The sequence below is a fragment of the Panicum virgatum genome, chromosome 8K, assembly GCF_016808335.1.
Source record: "Panicum virgatum strain AP13 chromosome 8K, P.virgatum_v5, whole genome shotgun sequence".
Classification (NCBI taxonomy): domain Eukaryota; kingdom Viridiplantae; phylum Streptophyta; class Magnoliopsida; order Poales; family Poaceae; genus Panicum; species Panicum virgatum.
Window position 1 is genome coordinate 51,818,451 of NC_053143.1, and position 27,921 is coordinate 51,846,371.

The 27,921-nt window shown below is 45.7% G+C and overlaps 1 protein-coding gene across 2 annotated transcripts in view; it reads right to left on the bottom strand.

Annotated features, from left to right (window-relative positions):
* Window positions 1-27,921, bottom strand: part of LOC120645143 (glutathione synthetase, chloroplastic-like) — a 32,086-nt gene that overhangs the window by 1,386 nt on the left and 2,779 nt on the right. The window contains exons 1-9 of one of the 2 annotated variants that reach the window (XM_039921904.1): window positions 3,234-3,767; window positions 2,619-2,788; window positions 2,325-2,400; window positions 2,080-2,210; window positions 1,214-1,336; window positions 1,034-1,114; window positions 673-753; window positions 527-596; window positions 71-192 (exon numbers count right to left, since the gene is read on the bottom strand). In XM_039921904.1, the coding sequence (XP_039777838.1) occupies window positions 71-192; window positions 527-596; window positions 673-753; window positions 1,034-1,114; window positions 1,214-1,336; window positions 2,080-2,210; window positions 2,325-2,400; window positions 2,619-2,788; window positions 3,234-3,515 (1,136 nt within the window). In that variant the 5' untranslated portion in view covers window positions 3,516-3,767. Of the gene's footprint in view, window positions 1-70; window positions 193-526; window positions 597-672; window positions 754-1,033; window positions 1,115-1,213; window positions 1,337-2,079; window positions 2,211-2,324; window positions 2,401-2,618; window positions 2,789-3,233; window positions 3,768-27,921 lie in introns of those variants that run through there. The other variant, XM_039921905.1, reaches the window with a different exon arrangement.

The window sequence follows — 27,921 nt, forward strand, 5'->3', positions numbered from 1 at the left end:
TGCACTTTGCACATCAACGAAATATTCAAATACATATACCAGCGAATCATACATTGGTACTAAGAATCACCTTTCAAGGACATTAGGTTTTGCTAATTCCTGCTGGATCTTTTTCATTCCTACTAAATGGTATGATATTGAAGGACACTTTATAGCAGATGACTGTTCCATCAAAAGTCTCGCTCTCCACTCCTGGAATACAACAGGAAAATGTCACAGTAAGACTATGGTGTGTTATCACAACAAAACCAGTTATTATGCATCCTCAACCATGCTGTACACAAGAGGGAAATTAATGCGCAAGAAAAGTATGTTCTTTAATAAAGGAAAAGGAAGGAAAGAGCATTGTAACAATTCAAAGAACTCTTATTATTCTTAAAGAAAAAAGCCAGCAAAATGTGCTTTCAATCTGATCTACAAATTCGCATCTACATAAATATTTTGAATTAGCAAATGCTAGATTGCATACCGCTACAAATTCGCATCTACATAAATATTTTGAATTAGCAAATGCTAGATTGCATACCGCTTCTGAAGGGTAATCAGTTGGTGCATACCCAGCTCTGAAATATACAACAGCAACGGTACGACCATCTCTGCAATTCACAGATGTGCATACTAAGTACTAATAGCAATAATGAGCCTTTCTTCATGTCTGTATAAGATACTTACATCGCAAGTGTTCCATCCGTAAGCACCTGCCCTTCAGCTTCAACTTGAGCCAATGTTTTCCTTATAGTCGTCACACCATATGTGATAGGTAGTTAAGGAAACACTATTTTTCATGCTGTCAGATGTGACAATTAAATAAAGAAAAAAATAAAATCATATGGTTACCAAACCCATTAGTGGTTCTCTGAAGTTATATCAGGCAGGCTACATGTTGAAAGGATTGTGTACAAACAGGAATTCAAATCTTGTTAGTTTTTTACTGGACTCAAGTCACCAAACCACAGGTAAGAACTAACTAAAGCTTTTTAAGCCCAGACACTGATGGTAGGAGTGATAAAAAAGCAAACATAAAAAAGGATATGATTCCTTCAAATGATTGACAAGCCAGTATTGGTCATACATATTTCTTTCTTCAGGTTGAACAACCATCAAAACAACAGCACTGGGTGGCCGGTAGAAGCAAAGAAATATGTCAACTGATGCTTGGATTTTTCTAGTAAATCTGAATAATACAATTCATACTGCACAGATAAGTGTCAACCTATCATTGTTATACTCAGCCCATGCTTTGCCCAATGCTTCAGCAAATTGAGTAGCGGCCCAATTCCGTGGTATCCTTTTAGAATCTAGGCCTAAAACTTTTCCATAGTGATTTAGTAAGGTCCTGTAGTTATCAAAATAATCACTTATAAGGTCAAACATACATAAGATCAACAACAACAACAACATAGCCTTTTTTCCCAAGCAAGTTGGGGTAGGCTAGAGATGAAACCCGAAAGAAATAAGTTCAAGGTTCAGGCACATTGATAGCTAGTCTCCAAGCGCTCCTATCCAAAGCTATCTCTTTAGAGATATTCAAACATACATAAGATCGAAATAAGAAAATCTTGTCATTATTAGAAAATAATAAACTAAGAACTCATTGCTGCCTAATTTCATTTTCGCTCATATGTCATCGTTAAAGTGGCACATTAACTAATCAAGTATGACACTTGAATCTTTAAAGTAGAACATCCTTAAACATAAGGACTTTGAAACTCTAAAATGAACAAACACTGTTTACGCTTGTAAGGATAGGCTGAGGATTTCGAAATCTGGAATTCAAATGTAGCTAATATTATGTAAACACCTCTGCAAAGCATGTCGTATGAAGCTAATGTTTATGTAAACACTTCTGTAAAGCATGTCGGATGACTACGTCAAGGTATTTAGCCCCAATTCTCTTATAAGCTCAAGAGATAACCTATATGGTCACAAGGTTTTCCATCTACAACTGGATAGTGAACATATCTCAACATTCATCATATCAGTTATAGTTTACAGAAATTAACAGAAAATTAAAAAAAATCATAGTTGCAAAAGGAAGGATAATTATGCTAAGAGAGCAAGAATGTACAGTAACCTGACCTGTGAAGTTCACTGACAAGGGAACCAAGGCCAGGAAAGGATGATGAAATAGTGTTGAGCTCTATTTGAAGCAGTGAATTGGTTTCAGAATCCAGCATATAGTCAGATCGGTGCAATCCTAAGCGGATATCCTAAAAATGCGTTAAGCACATGTCAGTAGCTAGCTAAAAAACAAGATGCGGAAAATTGAAAGACACATTTCTCAAACTTGGGATTCAGAAAATGATAGGGAACAGATTGCTTACCTCTTTCTTATTTATTGCCATCATCTTCTCATGAATTCCTAGCAGCCTAGCGGTGAATTCATCTACCTGCTTCGTTCTGAAATTGGAAAGCGATAGGTTACTTTGGATCTGGAAACCGCTGGGCAAATGAAAAATAGGCTAGCTATCCAATGACCTGACTAACAATGAATTGTGTTCCTTTCAGAAATGTAAGGCAACAGCCTTAGTATAAAAAGAAATCAGCTTCTTTGTGCAAGCCAAACACAAAGATATACATCGATGTCGAAATAATTCAGTATATAATTCAAAACTTGCCTAGACAATGCAGCTTGCAAGAATTCTCCATCCAAGCTCACACGATCGACGAGCTCATTGAAGATAGGAGCCAGCTCGCACGCTTGCTTCCAAAAGGATGCCGGGAAACGCGCTGGAAGCAGCGAGAATGGGGCATGAACCAGGCCGACACCAGGTACAGTTCCTGATCTCTGCAATTGGCAAAAAAAAAAAAAAAAAGGAGAAGGCACTGAGCAGCTAATCCGGAACAACAAGAATCTGCAGGTAATGTTGACACGCTGCGTGCTCGTTTCCATGGGTAAGATCAGAATCTGCCACGGGGTGAAGGTGAACACATGATTCCAATTTTTGTTCAACTTTAGCAAGTAAGTACAGCTCACTAAACTGCCAACTGGCAAGCTGGGACGCTACGATAGCACAATTTTCCGAATCCTATGCCAAGGAGCGAATGAACGAACTGCGACTAGTTCGAAATGTACAACTAGAGGAGAATCATCGGAGAACCGCAGGCAAACTATTCGGATTCGGCAAATCGGGCCCAGATATCCGAGCTTCTCCGCAGCGAAGCGCCAAGGCCGCGTCACGTTTCGGAGAGCACCCGCAAAGAGCAACCTTTCGAGCGGGGTGGCGGCGTACCGGGTCGGCGCGGTCCCCGACGACGAGCCCGTGCACGGCGCACCAGACGGCGGCCTCCTCCGCCATCTCGGCCAGCACCGCCGCCCCCCGCAGCCGCCCCGCCTCCTCCGCCGGAGCGACGCCCGGGGCAGCCTCGGCGCTCGTCGCGGCGGCGCGCGCCGCCCGGCGGCGGAGGGGCAGCGCCGGCGGCGCGAACGAGGACGCGGCCGCTGGGCGCGGGAGGCGGCCGCCGTGGCGGGGGCGGACGGCCTGGTGGTGGTGGGAGACGCAGGAGGAGGACATGGCGGGGGGCTTTAGTAGGGAGATCGAAGAGGGGAGCCTTCTTGGAAATGGGGGGATTGAGGGGGTTGGAACGGATTCGTCCGATATGGCGGGTCAGAGTTGAGCTGGGGATCTCTCGGACTCGGACTCGGAGGTCGGAGGTCGGAGGTCGGAGCTCTCAGAGGCGTGTCCAGGTGCGTCCTCCCGAGGCGACTCTTTCTCACCAATGGCCTCAGGAGTCAGGGATGAGGCACACCATGGCTGCGAATGATTTCGTGTCCCGACCGTGGTCTCTCTTTTTCATCCTTGTTCGTCCATCCAGGATTTTTCTCTTTGACAACGACGTTTTCTGTTAACTAGTTTTCCATTCACCATAGGCTTTACCAGTGAAAATTTCAGTTAGATCAAAGACTCACTGAGGCCTTGTTTAGTTCCCTTCAAAATTTCAAAACTTTACAAAATTTCCCATCACATCAAATCTTTTAACGCATGCATAAATTATTAAATATAGCTAAACAAAGTAATTAATTATATAGTTTGTCTATAATTTGCGAGACGAATCTTTTGAGCCTAATTAATCTATGGCGGGACAATAATTACCAAATACAAATAAAAGTACTACAGTGTTTTACACTCAAAACTTTATGCATCTAAATAAGGCTGAAATTTCATGTACTGATGTGTCAAGATTATTTATAAGGAGAGATAAAAAAGAGTTCATGGGATATTAGAGAAATTTCATCCCATAATACTCATCCGAATTGGTAATCAAGTTTTTTCTCTAAATAACTATTCAATGAAACTATGCATTGAAACTGGACTTAGTAAAAAAAAATCTTTTTCTAGACAAGAAGTTACAAGCTTAGGGTTTTCCAGAATTCTTCCAGTTAAGAAAGAACCATGGATAGTAGGACACCGTTTATACTAAATATTAACTATGCTATGTTTTATTGTAGTATCTCTAATAGGATATTTTACAACTATAAATTATATAAATAAATGGCATTGAAAGGTAAAAGGTCATTGCAACGCTAGAGCCTAGAGGCACCCATACGAAACAGAAAGGCAATCAGGCAAAATATTCGTATATGCCAACCACAAGCTCTCTTTTTAAAAAAAAACAAAGTTCCTTGGCGTGGCAGCTAGATTTTTTTTTGAAACCCAATACAGTCAATAGACGTTTAGGACACACGCTCAGTCATCCCCATAAATATATGCACGCAATTGTACATCTATGAGCACCTTTGAGAAACTGAACCGACATATTCTCGAAATTGACAAATCATCACATGTATCTCGTTATCGACGCACACAATCCTATATCTATGTTCTATAAGCATATTAGAGAGATTGAACTAACAAATTTTTAAAATTGGCAAGGCACCGGTGCCTCGCTATCCCGAGGCACGTCACCATGGCAACCACACCTGGTCGAGCAACGTGCACGGCTCGCATTCACATGGCAACGACACTCCTGTGCCACGTCAGCTTCTTTTTGGGGTGCCACGTGTCCTACACCGCACTATGGGCTGTGGACGTGTCCGGTCCGGATCCAGGTAGGAGACGGCTTCTCTCTTTGGTTGGTGCTAGAATCCTAGCGCGCTATGAATAGTAACAACTTTGACCATTAATTACGGTGTCAAACAAAGTCAGTTTACAAAACCAACTTCAGAATCTCTGCGCTAGTGACTATGAAGAATCTAATGAAGCGTTTCATGCATGCGAGGTTCTTTTTCTAGCAAGCGTGCGCGCTAGATTTCTTGCGGAACCAAACAAGGCCAAAGAAAGCAGCCCTCGGGTCATCATGTCACGTCTCCAACTCGATCCCGCCGTGGTCGGTCGCGCGCCGCCATGGGCTCCGATTCCGGCGCCGTCCTCGCCGGCGGCGACAGGCTGAGCGGGCTCGAGGACGCCGTGCTCGGCCACGTGCTCTCCTTCCTGCCGGCCGACGAGGCGGCGTGCGCCGCGGCGCTCTCGCGGCGGTGGCGCCACGTGTTCGTGCACGTGCACACCGTCGCCGTCGAGGAGCCGGACCCACCCATCCCGGACTACCACGGCGACTGGAGCCCCGGCGGGCCCTTCGACCGCAACGCCGGCGTCCCGGCCCCGCCCACCTCTAACCGCGTCAGCGGCGCCCTCTTCGGCCGCCTCCGCCAAGGCCCCGGCGACGGCGCGCTGCTCCGCGCGCTCCGCGTCGGGTTCCAGGCGTTCAGCGGCCTGGACGCCGGGCTGGTGGACGCGTGGCTCTCGTACGCCATGAGGCAGGCCGGCGAGGAGCTCCATGTCGACCTCCGCCTCCTCCGCGCCACCGTCTGCGGCCAGACCTACTCGCTCCGCCGGCGCGACGGCGGAACCGAGGTAACGGATGACGACGGCGGCGGCGGCGGCGAAGTGCCCGTGATGGATGGATGGGTGCCATGCCGCCCATGCGGCTACGAGGAGTCGGACGAGGAAGGCGACGGCGCCCAAGACGATGAAGACTACCCCCGCGTCACCGAGGAGCGAGACGGCCGTCGGCGGCGAGCCCCCGCCGCCGCACGAGAACGACTACGTCGCGCCGAGGAGCCTCTTCACGTGGGTGGCGCTGCGCAGCCTCCGCATCGGGCCCTGTCGGCTCGACCTGCCGGCCGCCGGTGCCTCGCTGCCGTCGCTCGCCGCGCTGCACCTGACCCGGGTCACCGGCGGGGCGGCGCCGTGCAGCGGCTGGTGGCCGCGTGCCCGCGCCTCGCCGACCTGACGCTCGAGGCCTGCGAGCACCTGGCCGAGCTCGACGTCCCCGGCGCGATACGCCTCCGCAGGCTGGCCCTGCGGTGCTTCCACGGCCTGGCCACTGTCGCCGCCGACTCGTCGGAGCTCCGGGAAAACGATCACGCATTGCTATCTTAAGCGCGTCCCATGAATCAGGTTGTATATTTAATTGAGCACATTCTTGCCACCAGATTATAGCGAAATCTTTAAATTCACTAGTGGCTTGTCTAACACTATGTTGGCCAGGAACAAGATGGGAAGCAATTTTTTGTTCAATAGTCATCTCCCAATCTAAGTATTCCTCTGCATCATAACGACCATGGAAAGAAGGTATGGTAAATTTGACTTTGGCATAAGGATCATCATTACCTGTAGTGCGCCGATGTTTGGTTCCTCCCATATCTGTTTTATTCTTGCGAAGACGTTGACGACGGACTTTCTCCGCGCGAGTCTTAGCCATATCAGGCTCGCCATCAGACCCAAAAATGATTTCATCATCGTCCTTTAGCCAGTCATCATTGTCGTCTTTGTTCTTGGAAGGGTTGACTTCAAGACGTTGAACCCTGTCGGTCAGCGTAGAGAGGCGTTTGTTCACACCCTCAATCGTATGATTGGCCCCTTGGACGTCTTGCGCCACCTTGTTTATCTCCTTAGCGAAAAACTCCTTGAGTTCATCCTTCATGGCCTGCAATTCACTAGACAAAATAGGATTGTCATCCGGCATGGTTAGTGAAACAAAAAGACCCTAGGAAATAGGTGGGTTTGTTGGTGGAATCACACCCTCACACGCGTCTTACCAAGTTCTTACCAACACAAGCAGTGGGATGGTACAACGGTGGATGGTGAAAACCTGTGAGAAGAGGGTACCAAGATTGCAAGGGTCCTTCGCTGCACTGAGATGAAGTGTATGTATGTGGAGCTGTAGGGCAGGCACAATATGTATGTGTATGTGGAACAAAATCGAGTGCAGATGAGCAAAGTTCAATAACTATCCAAAGTACAAGTCACAATTGCTAGCTAAGACGTGTCCTAGGCGTAGTACAACAAATTGGAACAAAGAACAATGGAAAAAACTCACAGAACAATCAGAATGGCAGTACCGTAAATATTGTACTAGCAATGCCAAAAAGGCACTAGTGCAAAACCTAGTTGATTTCGATTTTCTTTTTTCCATGATTTTTTTGATATTTTTCTCAGCACAAGCAACACCAGAATAGGAACCACACCAAGTTTCAACTGAAACAGAGAGTAGATGTGGTCTACAGAAAATCAAACAGGTATACCGAAAAGCGTGCTGGATAGAAACTGAATTTTTTAATTTTCTTCCTGATTTTTTTTTGAATTTTTTGAGATCGGCCTAACCGGCAAGGTCCGGTGAATCGTATGTGCAACTTTTCGTTGCCAAGCTCCTGTAAAAATTTCAGCCAAAATGGAGAACCGAGCGAAAAGTTATGCTTGTTTTATGGAAGGTATCTCAAGTTATGTTTTTTTTCGAAGGCACAACTCGGCAGATAGATCAGCAGCGGCTAGGGCACAAATTCTCCCTGGTATGCACAATGGTTAATCGCCAGATGGATCCAAGGGGGGCTGCGGTGCAAGACGGAAGGCACAAGGCGGCTCGCAACCTATCTAGGGCTGGCGCGGCGAGAGTTCACACAAGGCGGCTAGCGAGGGCAAGTCGATTAATGGGGTGTATCGACTTGGGATCTGGGTAAAGGTGGATGGGATAGCGGCGGAAACAAAAACACAGCGATGGTGCGGTTGAACTATGACGAAGACAAACCCTAAACCAGCAACACGACTCGACCACGGACACAAACTGAACAAAGCGAGTCTGAAAACAAAATTGCAAAGGCTAAACAAGGGTTCTAGGACAGCGGAATTTTTTTTGTATGACAATTTTCTGGAGTTATAGGACGATGGAACAAACTAAACTAGGGTAAGCCTGATGGTAATACCTGAGTCTCTGATTACCACTTGATATGAACGGGGGTGCCCGATCTTCTGTCAGGTGAAGGATAACTCTCGTTTTGGTCGGAATGCGACACACCGATCCGGCTTCAAGTCAGCAACTCGAACCCCGCAATCTTAGCACCACAACTCCTCTGGTTATCAACCGTAGTCACAATCCGGTTGACCTCGCCGAGAAGGCTAATCCCTGCCTGCGAAACGAAGAACACAAGCAAGAACTCGAAAGAAACGCAGCACTCAAATTGAAGTGACAACTGCAGATGAATGATTAAGCTCGAAAGTTGGGGTTCTACAAACCGAAAGACGGTGACTGTTCAAAGACAGATTGATCTAAAGCAAAACCCGAACCCTAATGAGGACAGCGACTACTGATATATAGGGGATAGGGGTGTGGCTCCCCCCTGGACGCGCCCCTAATGGGCTCAACGAAGATACACGGCCCAAAGCCCAAATTACGATGTCGCAGCACCGAGACAGATTCTGGACGCCAACTTCCTCGGACAATTCCTGACGACTCAAAATGATTTTGGGTCTGAAACCAACTCCAATAGAAGCTCCATGAAATTAGCTTTCCATCCATATGTGGATCGTCGAATTCGGACTTTGGATGTGGCCTAGGCGTCCAATTTACGTCAGGCTGCTCCTGGACTCCGAGGTGGACTCGAAGTTAAACTGTATTGGGCCTCCATGTGGCTTGGCGGCCTTTGCTGTTCCTCCACACCTCCATGCTCCTCTCCATATGTTCCATGGCCCTCTCCTTGGTTCCTAATCACATTGTAAAAATTAGGTAGCAAATCATTCTCACAATTATTAATAGAAACACTTAGGAGCGAGCTCACCTCTAAATTTAATTGTCGTGCGCGAGCTCTTGTGATTGGACCTTGAATGGTTTGAATGTCCAGCGGAGGAATCTCTTGTATATCCATAGGAGTGATGTCCTCATCATTTTTGGTGAGCTATGCAAGCCAAAAAGCAAGTACCTAAACATGCTCTAAGAATACAGAATTAGAAATCCAGCACTGGCCTAAAAATAATGCTAAGGGCGATATCCAAATACCGGCCGTCTTCATCTTCAAGCGTCTCGCTAAACACTTGGGTAGTATTTCTTCAAGTTTCTTCCATTCAGCGTCCTGGGTAGACGTTCTCCTTGCAGCGTCTCCACCATATAAGAATTTCCGAAGATAACCTTAACAATCTTGTATGGACCTTCTCAACATGATGATCACTTGCCAAACTTATTGCTCTTTGTCCCAAGAGGCAGAATTGTCTTCCAAACCAGCTCACCAACTTGAAAAGATTTAGCCCTTACCTTCTTGTTGTAAGCTCTAGCCACCCGAAGCTTATCCTTCTCAATTTTCTTCAAAGCTTGCAATCACTTGTCGCTAACTTCATCAATATTATCCATCATCAAGTCATGATAATCAACAGCGGAAAGGTCATTTTGTTTAGCCAATATATAAGTGTCCAGATTAACCTCAACGGGTAAAACGACCTTCTGACCATAAACAAGCTCAAAAGGAGTAACTTTAGTAGCACCATGTTTAGATATACGATGAGCCCATAATACTTCGGATAAAACCTCATGCCACCTCCTAGGATTCTCTTCTATCTTTTTCTTGATGAGCCTTATCAAAATTTTGTTACTAGACTCGGCCTGACCATTGGCCTGAGCATAATATGGAGATGAATTGAGTATCTTAATTTTATAAGATTCGGCAAATTCTTGTACCTTCTTTGAAATAAATGACGAACCTTGATCCGTTGTCAAAGTTTGAGGAATGCCGAATCTATGAATAATATATTCCGTAATGAACTCGATTACCTCTCTATATATCATATTCTTCAATGGTACCACTTCGGTCCATTTAGTAAAATAATCCGTCGCCACCAATATGAAGCGATGCCCCTTCGAAGAAGGAGGGTTAATTTGACCAATAAAATCCAAACCCCATCCTCTGAATGGCCAAAGCTTACTGATAGGATGCAATAACGCAGCGGGCACCAACTGAATATCACCAAACCGCTGACATTCTTCACATCCTTTATAATATCTAAAGTAATCCGAAATCATACTTGGCCAATAAAAACCGACTCTTCTGAGCAACCACTTCATTTTACGAGCCGATTGATGTGTACCACATATGCCTTCATGCACTTCTCCCATAGCAACACAGGCCTGGTCGGTCCCCAAACATTTGAGAAGAATATCATCGGCGGTCCGACGATAAAGCTCATCGTCAACCAAAATATATTTAAATGCTAAACGCTGAATATTTCACTCTGCACCACGACCAGGATCCTTTAAATATGATATGATAGGCACCCTCCAATCTTGCACTTCGGCCTCATCCTTTTGAGTAGGAATTTCAGCCGAACTGCTGCTCACGCCGCTCTCAGCGGTCAGACCGGTCTCAACGACCGGTCGGACCGGTTCGTCCTGAACCAATGACTCGGCTTTAATCCACATCGGCTTTCTAATGTTGAAATATTTCTTCGTCACATTATAACCTGATGCTTGTTGAGCCAGAGGATTAGCCTTTTCATTATCTTCTCTTGGAATATGTCGCATTATAAATTCATCAAAGCAAGAGATAATATTAAGGCATTTATCAAGATATGCATTTAAAGCTCCATTATAACATTGTCATACCTTGGATACTTGCTGCACCACCAGAAGTGAATCACCAAAGGCTTCAACATGCTTCATGCTCATGGATTGTAAAAACTCCAAGCCAAATAGAAGTGCTTCATATTCAACTTGATTGTTTGTGCAAAATTCTTCCAATCGGTTTGATAACTCAAAAACGACACCACTTGGAGAGATAAGAACATTACCAATGCCAACTCCTCTCCCATCATCACAAACCGATCCATCATAATACAATTTTCATGGTGTGCAAGTAATATAGCCGACTTCCAAATCATGCTCACCATTAATCCGATGCTCAACAATAAAATCCGCTACAATTTGGCCTTTTACGGATTTTAAAGACTCATAAGCCAAATCATATTCCACAAGTGCATAAGCCCATTTGCCGATTCTCCCACTCAAAATCGTTTTTTAACCTATGTTTGATAACATCGGCTTGACAAGTTACTATGCATGTACTAGATAACAAATAATACCCCAACTTGGTACAAGAATAGTATAAAGATAAGCACAATTTTTTTAATAAATGTATACCTTATTTCAGCATCAATAAGTCGTCGGCTCAAATAAGTGATAATATACTTCTTCCCTTCGGTTTTTTGAGTCAAAATAGCACCAATAATTTTATCTTTTGCGGCCACATAAAGCCTAAAAGGGACCTCTCTCTTAGGTGCCTTAAGTACTGGCGGCGAAGACAAGTAATTCATAATCTTCTCAAACGACTCTTGCTGTTCTGCCCCCAAGTAAATTCGGCTTCATCTTTTAACCGAAGAATAGGAGTAAAAGAATCAATTTTCCTGGACAAGTTAAATATAAATCTCCTCAAATAATTCACCTTGCCCAAGAATTTCTGCAAATCTTTCTTACAAGTCAGAGCCTCAACACGCTTCGTGGCTTCAACTTGCTTTGGATCAATCTCTATGCCTTTCTCATGAATAATAAAGCCCAAGAACTTCCCAGCCGATACTCCAAAAGCACATTTGAGTGGATTCATCTTCAAACCATACCGACGCATCCTTTCCAAAGCCAACCTTAAATCAGCCAAACGATTTCCCAAACCGGCCGATTTAATCACAATATCATCAATATAGACTTCCAATATAATACCAAGCAAATCATGAAAGATCAAATTCATAGCTCTTTGATAAGTAGCACCGACATTCTTCAAACCAAAAGTCATGACAACCCACTCAAACAAACCGATAAATCCCGGATATCTAAAGACCGTTTTAGACATATCTTCTTCGGCCATAAATATTTGATTGTAATTGGCGTTACCATCAAGAAAACTAATGACACGATGTCCGGAAGCCTCATTAATCAATATATCGGCAATAGGCACAGGATACTCATCTTTAGGAGTAGCTTTATTAAGATTTTTGAAATTAATGCGCACTCTAATCTTGCCCGAATCTTTCTTCTCAATGGGTACTATATTAGAAATTCACTCCGCATATCGACAAGACTGAATAAATCTAGCTTCTAGCAAGCGATTAATTTCTTCTTTAATTCGGTCATTCATAGCAGGATTAAATCGACTAGTAGGTTGTTTATAAGGTCTAAAACCGGCCTTAATCGACAGCCGATGCTCAACCAAATCACGACTCAAACCAGGCATTTCAGAATAACTCCATGCAAAACAATCAACGTACTTTTTTAAAAACTTTATTAAGTCGGCTTTATATTCAGCCGATAAATATGCATTTACAAAAGTCGGCCTAGGAGTACTACCATCTCCAATATCTACTTTTTCTAAAGGATCAGCCGACGTAAACCCCTAGCCTAATTTATCCATGTCTTCAATGGCCTCGCACATATCGTTCATCCGCGACCGATAGTGCTCAATCCTCTCCATCAACCAGTCTGCGTCAGACCGGTCTGACCGGTTAGACTGGCCGGTCTGATCGGTCAGCTATGTGTACTGATCTGATGACCGGTCTGGACATCCGGTCTGACCGGTCTCGCCTGAGTTGCCTGCTGCACTCATTTTATTTGCAATAATGTAGCCGATTCTCCATTGGCTTTAGAGTAGCAGGCACGAACCCATCTTTGGTGCAACTGATCAGCTGAAGTTACCTTGCACCTCGGAGACGAAGAAGGCTGTCACTAGCGTCTTGCTCCCCACAGTCAACTCCATGGAAGCCACCCTTTAGCACCAATAGGATCGCCTCCACCCATGCCGCCGACCGTCATGTTCGTCTTGATCAGCTCTTCATCCGTCCCTCCAAGCTTCTTGTACAATGAATAGGGCATTAAATTCACAATTGCCCCTCCATCAACAAGCATACGAGAAATCAGCCTTCCATTGATATGACCCCTCATGTAGAGGGCCTTCAAATGATTGTCCGATTCCTTGGGCTTCTGGAATATGGCCTCACACGGCCCGAAATCCAGATGAGCTGCCTCCTCCTCCTCCGAGACAGCGTAGTACTCTTCGGTGAAACACACAACATTTATCTCCATGTTGCTGCGCTCTGGAGAAGCTTCATAATCCACCAGTTCCTCATCACCCAAAGCTGCAGGAACTGCTGGAACTTCATCATGTGGAGCCGAAGTAGCTGCTTCGGCCTTGTGCTCGGCAACAGGCTCGACCGGTCTGACCGGTTGCGCCTGGCGGTCAGACCGGTCGCGAGCACCGGTCAGACCGGTCACCTGGGATGGTTCGACCGGTCCTGTTGACTCTACAGTAGGCTTGGCCCGCCATTCTTTGCCTTGAGGAACCATTGGATGATATTTAATGAAGTGCTCATCCCTGAGCTTTTTGGCCTCTTGCTCCTTCTGCTTCTGGCGCCTTAAGCGCTGCAATCTCCTCTTTTGTGAATGGCTTAAACCCGGCGGACACCATCTAGGTTGATGGTACTTGTTCGCCGAGCCGCTGCTGCTGGCTTCATGATCATTAGCCAGCACAGGCTTCTGGGAATCAGTTTTAGGCGATTTACCAAACACCATCGGCTTCTTCCCAACATCCTTGATGACCACATTCACATCGCTGACATTCACAACATCATCGGCAGTGTGTAGCGAAAATGGCCTCTCATGCCATATTTCAATATAATGTTTTGGTGATTGATGACACACACAACACTTGGACTAATGTGATTGTTAAGATGACTATTCTCAGGCTTTTAGGTTCAAGTGATGACAAAGAGAAGATAGGCGTAGCAAGTAGACCTAGGCATCCTCCGGGCCGGGTCGGGTTTGGGTCGGGCCAAAAAAAGCCCGGTGTTTTTTCTAGCGGCCCGTGCCCGAAACGACCCGGTGGCCGGGCCGTAAAATTGAGCCCGCCCCCGACCCGACAGCCAGTCGGGTCGGGTCGGGTTCGGGTCGGGTCGGGCCGGGCCTATGTAAAATGTCAGGTTCCTTCGGGTTTTTCGGGTTTCGGGTCAAAATTTTTAGCCCGTGCCCGGCCCGTCAGTCATACCGGGTCAAAAATTTTGACCCGAGCCCGCCCATTAAACTCTTCGGGTCGGGTCGGGTCGGGCTATTTTCGGGCGGGTTGGGTCAGGTCCGTCGGGTCGGGCAGCCCATGCCCAGGTCTAGTAGCAAGGCCCGAAGGGCCACCCCTACGGGACAAGAATTGAGGCATTTTGCTATCATCGGTTAAACCGGCGTAGGGCAAAATGAACTCACCGGTGCAATCACAGAGAAGGTCTGCGGTCTAGGGTTTTACACTAGATGAACCGACGCTACGGAAATTATATACGTCGGTGCATTGGCAGATGAAGACCGAGGAAAATACCTACACCGGTTGAACCGACGATGCACCGGTCAATTGCATCGGTTCAGTTGTCTAGAGAGGTGGTTTTTGGAGGAACGTGAAGAAGTTACACTCACCAGTTAAACCGACGATAATATTACATACACCGGTTGATTACATCGGTTAAACCGGCGATACACCGGTTGATGGCTAACGGCTAGTTTTTCAAATGGCAGTTTACATACACCGGTTGAACCGATGATGGCTTTTGGGGTACGTCGGATTAACCGGCGTTACGCAGTTTTCTGGCAGCTTTTCTCCAACGGCTATATTTGCTTATGCTGCCTATATATACCCCCAAGGCTGGGTCATTTGGCAGTGCTGGAGTTCAAGAAAGTATACAAGAGCTAAAGATCATCTCCAACCACCATAGAGCTTCATTGTACATCATATAGGCTTAAGCACACTTGTGAGAGTGCTTAGTGCTTGTAATAGGGATTAGTTCTTGCGAGAGCTCCCTTGAGAGAAGTCTTGCTGTGGCAAGCAACTTATGATCCGTCGTGTGACCCTCCGTCTTGGTGTGGAGTGGCAATGACACTTTGTGCGGGGGAAGAGGAGGCCCCCTCCTTGGTGGAGAAGCTCCGTAGTGGATTACGGCCGGGTGACCGAGAGAGACGGTGGCGGTGCACGAGACTCGGTGTCTTAGGGGCACTTGCCTTTGCTTGCCGGCATCGCCTTGGTGGCGTAGTGCAAGACGGTGATCGGAAGAGCCTCGGTGTCCCGTGGACGTAGGCGTTTGTGCCGAACCATGTTACATGACCATGTCTACTCGGGAGTTTGCATCCCTCTTGCACTTACCTCTTTACTTACCGCATTACATTTCCGCATTTACTCTATCTTGCGTACCTTTACTTTCCTAGTTAGTTTGATTAGGATTGGCTAGGTTGCAAGTCTTTTAGGGGTAAGTAGAGAGTAGCATAGATAAACCTTAGTCATAACTAGCATGTATAGGACGTGTTAGGTTTATCTTATGCAAGTAGTTTGAGCCCTAGGTTAAAAAGCGATTAGCGACCCTATTCACCCCCTCCCCCTCTAGGGTCGGTTACCCCGGTGATCCTTACACAGTGGCCTTCCCAAAATCAACCTGCATAGGCTGAACTTCCTCATCCTTCTTCTTGATGCGGTATTCTTGCCTTGGAGGATGAGACTGGACCGGTCTCTGCTGAGACCGGTCTGACCGGTGCGGCATAATGCTGCTGACCAGATTGGTGTGGGCCTAATCGGTCATGCACCGGTGTCCTGGAACTAGGGATGGCAACGGGTACGAAATATCCGCGTACCCGCGGATACCAAACCCGACGGGCGCGGATACGGGTTTGAGTTTGTGCCCGCGGGTACGGGCGCGGGTACAACTCTATACCCAACGGATATCTTCAAATGGGTTTGAAAAATTGATATCCGAATCCGCAAACCCGCAAATAATGACTCTTGTGATGTATTATGTATGAGACTAGTTCATTTATTTGCTAAAATTTATTTGTTTCCTCAAATAAATGGTGTTGGCATGTTGATTATTAGGTTATAATTTATTAATATTGAGATATAGAGGTGCATATTAATATTTACATACTATTAAAATGTGCTTGTGTGCTTGATTTTCTAAAACTTGCGGGTATGCGGGTATCCGCGGATAGCGGGTACGGGTATCATTTTCTACCCATTGCGGGTCGCGGGCGCGGGCACGGGAGCGGATTTTAGCACGCGGGTACGGATTTATGAAGTTGATATCCGCGCGGATTTTACCCATTGCCATCTTTACCTGGAACCCTCCCCTTGGTAATGTTGAGGATATGGCATGGTGTAAGGATCACCGGGGTGTCCGACCCTAGAGGGGGAGGGGGTGAATAGGGTCGCTAATCGCTTTTTACCCTAGGGCTCAATCTAATTGCATAAGATAAACCTAACACGTCCTACACATGCTAGTTATGACTAATGTTTATCTATGCTACTCTCTACTTACCCCTAAAAACTTGCAACCTATAGCCAATCCTAATCAAACTAACTAGGAAAGTAAAGGCATGCAAGATAGAGTAAATGCGGAAACGTAATACGGTATGTAAAGAGATAAGTGCAAGAGGGATGCAAACTCCCGAGTAGACACGGTCATGTAACGTGGTTCGGCACAAACGCCTACGTCCACGGGACACCGAGACTCTTCCGATCACCGTCTTGCACTACGCCACCAATGGCGATGCCGGCAAGCAAAGGCAAGTGCCCCTAAGACACCGAGTCTCGTGCACCGCCACCGTCTCTCTCGGTCACCCGGCCGAAATCCACTACGGAGCTTCTCCACCAAGGAAGGGGCCTCCTCTTCCCCCGCACAAAGTGTCGTTGCCACTCCACACCAAGACGGAGGGTCACACGACGGATCACAAGTTGCTTGCCGCAGCAAGACTTCTCTCGAGGGAGCTCTCGCAAGAACTAATCCCTATTACAAGCACTAAGCACTCTCACAAGTGTGCTTAAGCCTATATGATGTACAATGAAGCTCTATGGTGGTTGGAGATGATCTTTAGCTCTTGTATATTTCCTTGAACTCCAGCACTCACAAATGACCTGGCCTTGGGGGTATATATAGGCAGCACAAGCAAATATAGCCGTTGGAGAAAAGCTGCCAGAAATGTGCTTAACGCCGGTTAATCCGACGTACCCCAAAAGCCATCATCGGTTCAACCGGTGTATGTAAACTGCCACTTGAAAAACTAGCCGTTAGCAATTAATCGGTGTATCGCCGGTTTAACCGATGCAATCAACCGGTGTATGTAAAATTAGCGTCGGTTTAACCGGTGATTGTAACTTCTTCACGTTCCTCCAAAAACCACCTCTCTAGACAACTGAACCGATGCAATTGACGATGCATCGTCGGTTCAACCGATGTATGTATTTTCATCGGTCTTCGTTTGGCAATGCACCGACGTATGTATTTTCTTCAACGTCGGTTAATCCGGTGAGTGTATCTTCAGTTTCCAGCTTCTGGACAATTACACCGGCGTGTGTCTTTTCCTTAACGTCGGTTCAACCGGTGTATTGAATTTCTTCACAGTCTCTTCGATTCTTGTCCTTTGAACCCCCGTAGGGGCGGCCCTTCGGGCCTAGCTACGCCTATCTTCTCTTTGTCATCACTTGAACCTAAAAGCCTGGGAATGTTCATCTTAACAATCATATTAGTCCAAGTGTTGTGTATGTCATCAATCGCCAAAATATTATATTGAAATATGACATGAGAGGCCATTTTCGCTACACATGGGGAAGCACTGCATCCAGACTCCCTCGTGTTCTCACACCGGATTTGTAGCATTCAATGCCGGAGGCATCCATGGCATAGTAGCATATGCCTTTTGGGGTGGGAACACGGCGATGACATCACCTCTGCGTTTGTTGGGCCCTTCCCTTACTGGAGAACCACCTCGAGCGGGGGTGACCAAGATCTCTTTTTTAGTGGCTGATCTTGTTGAACGACCTTCGTGTACTTATTCAGAAGCTGGCCAAAGGTTGGTTTCTGGGCAACAATCTTTCCTTGAATCTTTAGCACATTCTGCTTCCAAGTACCCTCTTCCGGGCGCGTGGGTTTGAAAGTACTCGGTCGGCCCTGGGGCTGACCGGTCTGTCCGGTCGGTGAAACCGGTCGGTCCTGGACAGCAGGCCGACTTGCAGTAGCAGAGGAACTTTCTTGCCCCCCGGGCACATGAGTTTTGACAGTAATTTTTATTAGCTCCTTACCATCAGGAGCCTTTTTCAGAACCACTTCCCTAGCTAGAATCTTGTCATCGATATTCTTCGGCCTTGTTTCACCAATCACTACATTCTTGCCCTTTGCTCCTTCGACTTGTTCTGGCCGAATCAGTACCTTTGCATTGCTTAAATCAATGGTATGTGTGTTGGTGTGAACAGGGAATGGTGTTTTATCAATCTTCATCTCAGGAAAAACCAATTGTCATTCATTCATGTCTGATTGAACCTGGCGACGGAATTATTGCAATTGTTAGTCGCCTGAGAATGAAAATTATGAAATTTACAATATGCTCGCCACTTTAATTCTTCAAGCGGCAGTATAACATGATTAATCTTAATATGCCCCAAACACAATAACTCATCAAAAATACGATCACATTTGGAGACATCAAACATAAATTTCATCTCCTCTTTCCGACCCTTTTGAGTCGGCTTAAGTGATGCACAAGAACATGGTTTGGCCGATGATGGCCAAACAAACTCAGCGGTGTAGACCTCATTATCCTCATCGTTCGAAGAATTAGAATCATACTCAACAACATGAGTGTTAGAACGATGAGCCTTATATGCATCTTTTGAATTCTTAATTTTGTACTCTTAATTCATTGTCCGAAGCTGCAAAGCATTAAGATTATAATAATCAAACCCTTCGAGCTTCTCTTTCAAGTATGAGCGCAAACCATTAAGAGCAACATCTACCAAATCCTTATCTGAAATTGACAAGTTGAAGCATCGGTTTTTAACTTCTTTAAACCTCTTGAAGTAATTGGATACCGATTCATCTCTAGTTTGTTTAACCGATGTCAAATCTGTCAATTTTGCCTCATTATCCCCACTATAAAAGTGATTATGAAATTTTTGTTCTAATTCGTTCCAAGAGCGGACCGAATTCGGGGGTAAAGTAGAAAACCAAGAAAAAGAAGTTCCAGTTAATGATAAAGAAAATAAACAAACTCGCAAAGAGTTACTAGAACTAGCTTCACTTAATTGAGCAACATATTGACTTATGTGCTCCCAAGTCGACCGATTATTGTCCCCACTAAATTTAATAAAATCAGGAATGCGCCACTCCGTATGATAAGGAACCAAATCGTAAGCGTCGGGGTACGGTCTTTGATACAACTGATTTCTACCAGGATTTATACCTAACTGACTAAGTTTGGTACCAAGCAAAGTGTTCAAATCCGCTCTCATCCTGGCAAGATCGGCCTCATAATTCCTACTACTAGATGTTTGAGCATTAGTTGCTAGACAATTAGTTGCTGGTTTAGTAGTACTCATCGTCTGTGTAGCATGATGGGGATTATTTCTTGTCAAATCATCCCAAACATCTTGTGGCATAGTGGTGGGAAAGGAGGTTTGCCGTATGATCTGGTAGTATACGGCGGTACAAAACCCTCCAACTCATCTGTTCGGCCAACAACAGCCGAACTCGGGATTGGCGCAAGCGCCGGAGTAGACGCTGAGCCCATCACCATGGTACAGGTCTGACCGGTCTGAGAGACCGGCCTGACCGCACCTGCCGCCGAGGTAGCGGTCTTACCGGTCGATGCGACCGGTCTGACCGGTTCGACCGTAGTTGGCCGAACGGTGCCTGGCGGTGGTGACTGCCCAGCGAAATAATTCAGTGGCATCCCAAATTCCACATTAACTGTAGACGTAGGAGCTACCAAACTAGGGGTAAGATCTTTAGTAGAATATGTGGTATTTACAGTCTTACCCTTCTCCATCCTATCCATACGCTCAGATAGATCAATCAAAGTATTTTGCGTGGATAGTTGTGCATCGTTGATTTTCTTCCCAAGATCAGATAATAACATGCTGTATAGATCTTGAGGGGAAGAACTTACATTGACGACTGAAGGAGCAGGCGGTGGTGGTGTAGTAGATGAGATCGACGGCATGACGAACGTCTCCTTCTCGATCATGCCTTGCCAAGTCTTCCCATAGCAGGCTAGCATCCTCACCTTGATCTCCTCGTTCTGACGTTTGACATCAGCCTCAAACTTCAGGCGCTGTTCTTCAGGCAGATCTTCATAGCTGACGTTGATGGTATTCGCAGGATCTACCTTGGAAGCATCTCCTATTTCACCGGTCATTGCAACCGATGTAGATTGCTTCTTCCCCGGCGGAGTCACCAAAAAATATGTTGACACTAATCTAGCCAACACACCGGAGAGCTAATATGTGCGGATCGCAATGATCATCACCAGCGGGCTTCAGATGGCGACCGGTTGAAGACAGAAACACGTGAAAACCTAGAACCTCGAGCTCGGGAAGGACCCCGTCGGAGCTTGAAGAACTAGGGTTGCCTTGAGGTCGGCAGGCCACTCAAGACGCCCTTGAACGCCATAGAGATGAGCAAAGAACAGCAAAGGGATTGGAAAAGATTAGGGTTTGAGTAAAAGGGTAAAAGAGATTGTATTGATTCGATTGTGGTTAAAAAATCCTCAATCGGCCGCAGCCTTTATATTTATAGGCCGGGGAGGACGTACCCCTTCCAAATTGGGTTAAAAAAGACTCTTAACACAAAACCCTAACTCTACTCGGATTACAGGCCCAGACCGGTCTGACCGATCGACCCAACCGGTCAGACTCGGTTATTGCCAATTTTGGCCTCCAACAACTGGGTTTTGAACATTGTTCCCCTACAAACTTTTGAATAAATTTTTGACAACGATGACTCGCTGTACTGCAGTGCCAATTGAAAAGAAGCCCGTGATTCCACCATCTCGCCTTCAGTGTATTTGTTGCAAATTTGCAATTCAATTTCCATTGCTCATCAGGTCCGACTGTTCTCGCCTACTTAATTGGCTGATTTCCAATTGTTGCCATGCCAAAATCAAGGCATGCTAATAAAATTTTGCCGCACACATTTCAATATTTCTGACCCAAAACCAGGTCAAGATTCTAAAAACTTCTTAAACCTTATAAAAGGAAAAGTATCAATTTTCGTATTTTTGGCACTAAATCAAATAAGTATCCAATTATTTTATCCATACATTAGCGTACCATAATTTTGCAATGCCAATACGTTGACTTGCCATACTTTTGGCATGGTAAAAATTGGAAACCAACCATGAAGCTCTCTATATAAATGAATTCTGCCGTCTCCTATGTTCTCCCATCGGCGTTGGCGTTAGTCTCACTCACTATGTTGCGAATGGCGGCCAGGGGAAGGGGAGGGCGCGGCGGCATGGGAAGTCTGCCGGGCGAGGCCGGCCAGCCGGGAGGGCGAGGCAGGGCCCCCGGCGGCCGAGGCACGCGCGGGAGGGGCCGTCACGGCAGCGCCGGTGGCCAAGGCGTTGGCGCAGAACTGGGGCCAACACACCAAAGCGCTAGAACGCGCGGTGAGTGATGTCACAACGCAGCGCCGATGCTCAGACCGGCCGGGTATACCGGTCAGACCGGTTGTCGCCGGGAAAACCAGCGGCGAGACCAACAAACGCCGCCCGGGAAGGACTCGTCGGGGCAGGCGCACACAGGGTTGATCTAAGGTCGACAGGCCACCTAGAACGCCCTCAATCGATGTAGAGACGAAGGAGGAACAACATATAGTAGATGGGAAAAAGCTAGGGCAAAGAAGAAGTAAAAAGATAAAAGTTTTTTGTATTTGATCGATTGGGTACCCTAATCGGCCGTGACCCTTTATATTTATAGGGTGGGGTGGACTTATCCCGCAAGAAATCCTATTACAAGACCTAAATCTATTAAAATCCCTAGTTGGCCTCGGATTCTACTTGGACCGGTCAGACCGGTCAACCCTACTGGTCAGAACGGTCGGCTGCTGCCGGACCGACTACAGCGTCTGACCGGTCAGATCGCTAGGACGTACCGGTCAGATCGGTCTATATTGTCTAATGCCAATTTTGGTCGTCAACATATGCCCCCCTGTTCTTTGTCAAAGCTTGCGTGCTAAAGAACACTCTTCTTGGACCAAAATTGTCTAAGGGCGACGAATACATCGGCTACTTTTTGTGCTAAGGGCGATAACAATTTATCGGCCGTACCTTACTTCTTCTTCAGGCTGATGACGAAACAACTTGCTTAGGCCTCCATACCTACTTCATAGTCGCCGACCTTGCTAGTACAACCTCCGCTTGCTGTTCCATGGACTCTTTCTTGCGCATCCTTTGCAGCCTCCTCTTTTGGGTGTGAGACAAGCCTGAGGGACACCACCTCGGCTATAGATATTTTGAATCTTGTTTTATACTCTTCTCACACTCTTTGCTGCAATCAATGTCCTTTTTGACCAGATTATCACTAATCGGTCTTTATGAAGCAAAACTTGGATATATATAGGAGGATAATGAATATAATACGACTGCATATGCATCCTACTATATTTCAAAGGCATATAATAAGGATATCAGTAATACCATGGAGCAATCGGTCCATTAAATGAATTACCTTGACTTAAACTCGATTGCTCTTGAGACGATGATGGCTTTGTATCCTTGGCTTTGTCTGGCTGTCCCCTCTGCTTCTGGACGACTCCTTTCTTCTCATATTTGGCCAAGAGTTCTTTAAAACTAGGCCTTTCTTTTTCTTTCTTGTTTTTGAAATTCTTTCCAGAATTCCCAGAGTGACCGGTTAGACCGGTTTCCAGACCGGTCAGACCGGTCTTCGCAGACTCGGCTTCTTTTTTCTGCTTCTGCCCCCCGAACGTTGAATTCTTCAATGAATCTTCTGGGATCTCCTTCGCTGGAGCTTCCTGGTGAGATCTCGAAGGCTCCGATCTCTCTTCACCAATAAATATATTTTTCCTCTTGTTGATTCAGCTTGATTTGGCCGAATTCAAACATATGTGTATGTGCAGGGAAGTGATTTTGATCCACCTTCATTTGTGGAACAATTATTCGACCTTCATTAACGGCTGATTGAATTTGCCTTCGAAGCACTTGCAATCATTAGTTGCATAAGAGAAAGTATTATGGAATTTACAATAAGCTCGCCGCTTTAATTCTTCAAGCGGCGGTATGACATGCGACATCTTGATGTATCCATTCTTATATAATTCATCAAATATTCTCTCACATTTGGATACATCAAAAGTAAATCTTTCTTGCCGATCTTTCTAAACCGGTTTGAGAGAACCACAAACGCAAGGTTTATTATTGGAGGGCCAAACGAATTCGGCAGCATATACATCTTTACCCTCATCGTTCGAACAATTAGAATCGCATTCAAGTACATAAACAGGACGATTAGGCTTTTCATTGGACTTTTGTGAATCTCTAACCTCTTTAGCTCGACTTTCATTAGCCAGAGCTTTTTGTAGGACTTGACTAACATCTAGAAATTCTTGTCCCTCTAGCTTTGCTTTATGAAAATCAAGTAAACCGACAAAAGCTAGATCAGCTAAATCTCTATCAGAAATTGTCAAGCTATAACATCGGTTTTTAGTATCTCTAAATCTTCTAATATACTCAGAAATACCTTCATGTATCTTTTGCTTAACCGATGTAAGATGTGATAATTTCAATTTAGTTTCACCACTAAAGAAATAATCATGAAATTTTTGCTCTAAATCAGCAAAAATGAAAACTGAATTGGGTGGCAATGAAATAATCCAAGTAAATGCAGCACCCGATAGAGATAAAGGAAATAACCTCAATTTGTAAATGTCATTAGTGCTAGCTTCACCACATTGTATAATAAATTGACCAATATGCTCCAATGTAGTTCTACTATCATCACCAGTTAATTTAACAAATTCAGAAATTTTAAACCCTTGAGAATATGCAACATAATCGTAATTCTCAGGGTACGGTCTTTGATAAGATCGGCATTTGGCTTTAGGCTCTATACCAAAAGTTTACCGAAATATCTTAATCACCTCCTCTTTAATACTACCTGATCCAACATCATCGGCGTTAAGCCGATTAGTGATCGGTGTACTACTAGGTTGAGCAAAGTTCGGCGGTGTAGAATGTCACAACGAACTTGCTGCCCCATATGGCACATTGGCATTAGGTGATGCATTATAATTAATTCGGCTTCGCTGATTAGCCGAATTAGTCGCAATAGCATTATTAGTTGAAATTGCTGAACTACGCATTGTCTTATCAGTATTAGATATAGATGTATTATTACCGACAAACTTCATACCAAGATGTATTTCAATTCGGCTAAAGCGATCATCAAACATATCATGCATATTTTGACCAATAAATTCTATCTTATTATTCACATGAGAAGAAACAGCATCATCTATAGCATTAGCTATTTTCAGAATTAAGGACGGGTTGTTCGCTCTCATCGAATTTTACCTCAAACTGTGAAGCATCGAAGGCATCATCCGTCGTGACCTTCCCTTGTCGGTCGATGGAGAAGTACGATATGTACTGGTTTATGGCTTCTTCTTCCAGCCTCTGGATCTCCTTCTCCTTCTCTTCTCTGATCTTCTTCTGGATGTCATCAAGAATCTTCTGATGCTCGGCCGGAAGTTGTTGAACATTCGGCCTCCGAATATTGGCAGCTTCAACTTCACTAGGTTTAGGAATACCGGTCATGGCAACCGATTTATTTTTTCTTTTCTCCAGCGGAGTCGCCAAAAAGTATGTTGGCGCAAAACTGGGGCCAACATACCAAAGCGCTAGAACGCGCGGCGAGCGACGGCACAACGTAGCGCCGATGTTCAGACCAGTTGTCGCCGGGAAAACCGGCGGCGAGACAAAACAAACGTCGTCCGGGAAGGACCCGTCGGGGCAGGCGCACGCAAGATTGTTCTAGGGTCGGCAGGGCACCTAGAACGCCCTTAATCGACGTAAGACAAAGGAGGAACAACAGATAGTAGATGGGAAAAAGCTAGAGCAAAGAAGAAGTAAAAAGATAAAAGTTTTTTTTTTTGTATTTGATAGATTGGATACCCTAATCGGCCGTGACCCTTTATATTTATAGGGTGGGGTTGACTTATCCTGAAAGAAATCATATTATAAGATCTATATCTATTAAAATCCCTAGTTGACCTCGGATTCCACTTGGACCGGTCAGACCGGTCGACCCTACCGGTCAGACCGGTCGGCTGCTGCCGGACCGACTACAGTGTGTGTCTGACCGGTCAGACCACTAGGGCGTACCGGTCATACCGGTCTGTATTGTCTAATGTCAATTTTGGTCGTCAACACATGACGGCGTCGGCGGCCCAGGAGGCGTCGGAGGCAAGGGCGGCCGCGGCGGCGACGGCGGCCTCGGCGGCGCCGGGGCCGCGGCGGTGATGGGGCGAGGGCGGCCCGGGCCAGCGCGGCGGGGACGGCGTGCCCGGCGTGGACGGCCGGCTCAGCGGGCGCGGCGGGGACGGGGATGACCGGCCTCCCTCTCCCGTGATCTCCAGCGGCGTGAACGGCGTGGCCCAGCCGAGCGGAGGCCATCGGCATCATCGCCAGGAGGGGCAGGGCAGTTCGTCTTCATGATTGGATTTTGGTTTTCGGTGTGATCGATCGATCACTGGCTTCAGTAGCTAGTTAATCCTTGATTTGGTTCGGTGTGAAGTGTGATCTTATTCTGGAACTGTGGTCGGTGCTACGTGTGTTTGTGCCATGTTTTCTTTTTCTCCGACCAAACTGCGGCAGCCTACGGCCGGCCGGCTAGTGGTCCGCTCTCAGCTTAACCATTGCTGCGCCGTCTCGAGCTCGCGGGCGGTGCCGCAGTCTAGGCACCGAGCTCCATCCCTTGGCGACGGCGCCGGCCGGCGAGAGAAAACCTTCCGCCGCAGCAGCTAGTCATGTATGTGAGTGGACGGAGGCTGTTTCTGATCACTGAAAGCCGATGGCCACTGAAAATCTGAACGCTCATTAATTAGCGGAGGCGATGAGGAGGAAGGCTCATGATGCAGGGCATTGACATGTTGACCTGTGCAAGTGCTACTTCTGGTGCTTGCAAAGAGAGGAAAAGAGATTTGAGATCATGGTGAGGACGGTGAAAAAGTTGATCGATGAGACCTGATGCTTAGTGACAGCCGGGTTAAGAACAAGCCCTCAGCATTTTTGATGATGCTGTGTGAAGGAAAGGCCTCGGATTCCAAAGAGAATTTGGGCACGGTCACTTTTGTTCTCTAGCTACCACAAAGCCACAAGCTTTGTTCAAAGGCTAAAAACGAGTTACTGCACTGCAATTGTAACATGTACTGGACTGGATTATTTTTGTCAGTTTCAGCTTCTTCCTCGGTACCCAAAGAGAACTTGGAAACTGGAAAACCTGAAAGCAAAAGCAGGTGTAAAATAAAGGAGATGATTCACTCTTTCACTCTGGGTTGTAAAATAATTTGAGTAGCTATATAATAAACTGAAGGTCAAGACAAATCACTAAACTGAACCATCTAGGTTGTCATTTGAACAACACATTGGAGCTCACAAACAAACCTTGAATCTTACAGCTTCTTTGGACAAACTTTTGTCAATGTAAATTGTTAACCATCCACCTTACGACTGAGAAGAGGAAAGCCGAGAGAAGAAATAACTAGGGAGAGAATGATCATTGTACAACTGTATGTAGTAGGCAAATTTGAGAAGAGGGAGTAGTACAGTATCTTGAGGGTCCACTTAGCACCCTGTGTTAGTTCGCGAAAATGTTTGGATTTTGGTACTGTAACACATTTCGTTGTTACTTGACAAACAATGTCCAATCATAGACTAATTAGGCTTAAAAGATTCATCTCGTGCTAATCAGTTAGACTGTGTATTAGTTATTTTTTTCAACTATATTTAATGCTTTATGCATGTGTCTAACGATTCGATGTGACGGGTACTGTAGAAACTATTATGAGTAGCTGACTAGGCCTACACCAATGTCACACCAGCAAACGTATCATTCGAGAACCAAACTAAGTCAAAGTGTGGAGATACAAACAAACTAAAAATAAAATGACATTCTATTGTATGACAGAGTATAGAGGAAGTTACAAACAACCACCTGTTGCTCCGTAGTAGAGTTGCACACGATAGAGCTTGGTGGCATGTCTGAATTGTAGCTTTACTCAAGGAGGTGAAGTCCACGCATGGTATGTATCCAAGAGTATCGCTGTAGTTCAGACACGCCACCGAGCTATATCGCGTGCAACCGTGCCATTGAGTACTTGGGTGGTTGAGTTTCACTCCAACTAGACTTACTCCATAACAACATAACATTCATTTATTTTAATTATTTACAATCTTGCTTTATAGTCGTAACATAGGTGCACATTAACTCGTGGAAAATTGGCAAAGCACTTAGTTAATGTGCTTTGAGTTTGGATGGCATATATGAATCACTCCATGGATTCGTCGTAGCTCATTGCTAGCACATTCTCTTGGCTTGATTTATTTTTCTTGAGGCTCCAGTCACTTTCAGGCTTTCACTATGAGTCAACATAACGCCAAATGAGTTAGAGATAGTAGGTCTACACCAATGTCATACTAACAAACATTTCATTTGAGAACCAAAACTAGGTCAAAGTGGGGAGATGCGAGCAGACTAAGAATCCAATAGGTAGACATTTTGTTCACCACAAAGGATCGGAGTCTAGTCAAAGTTACAAGAAACTACCTGTTGCTCTGTGGTAGAGTTGCACACGATATGGCTAGGTGGCA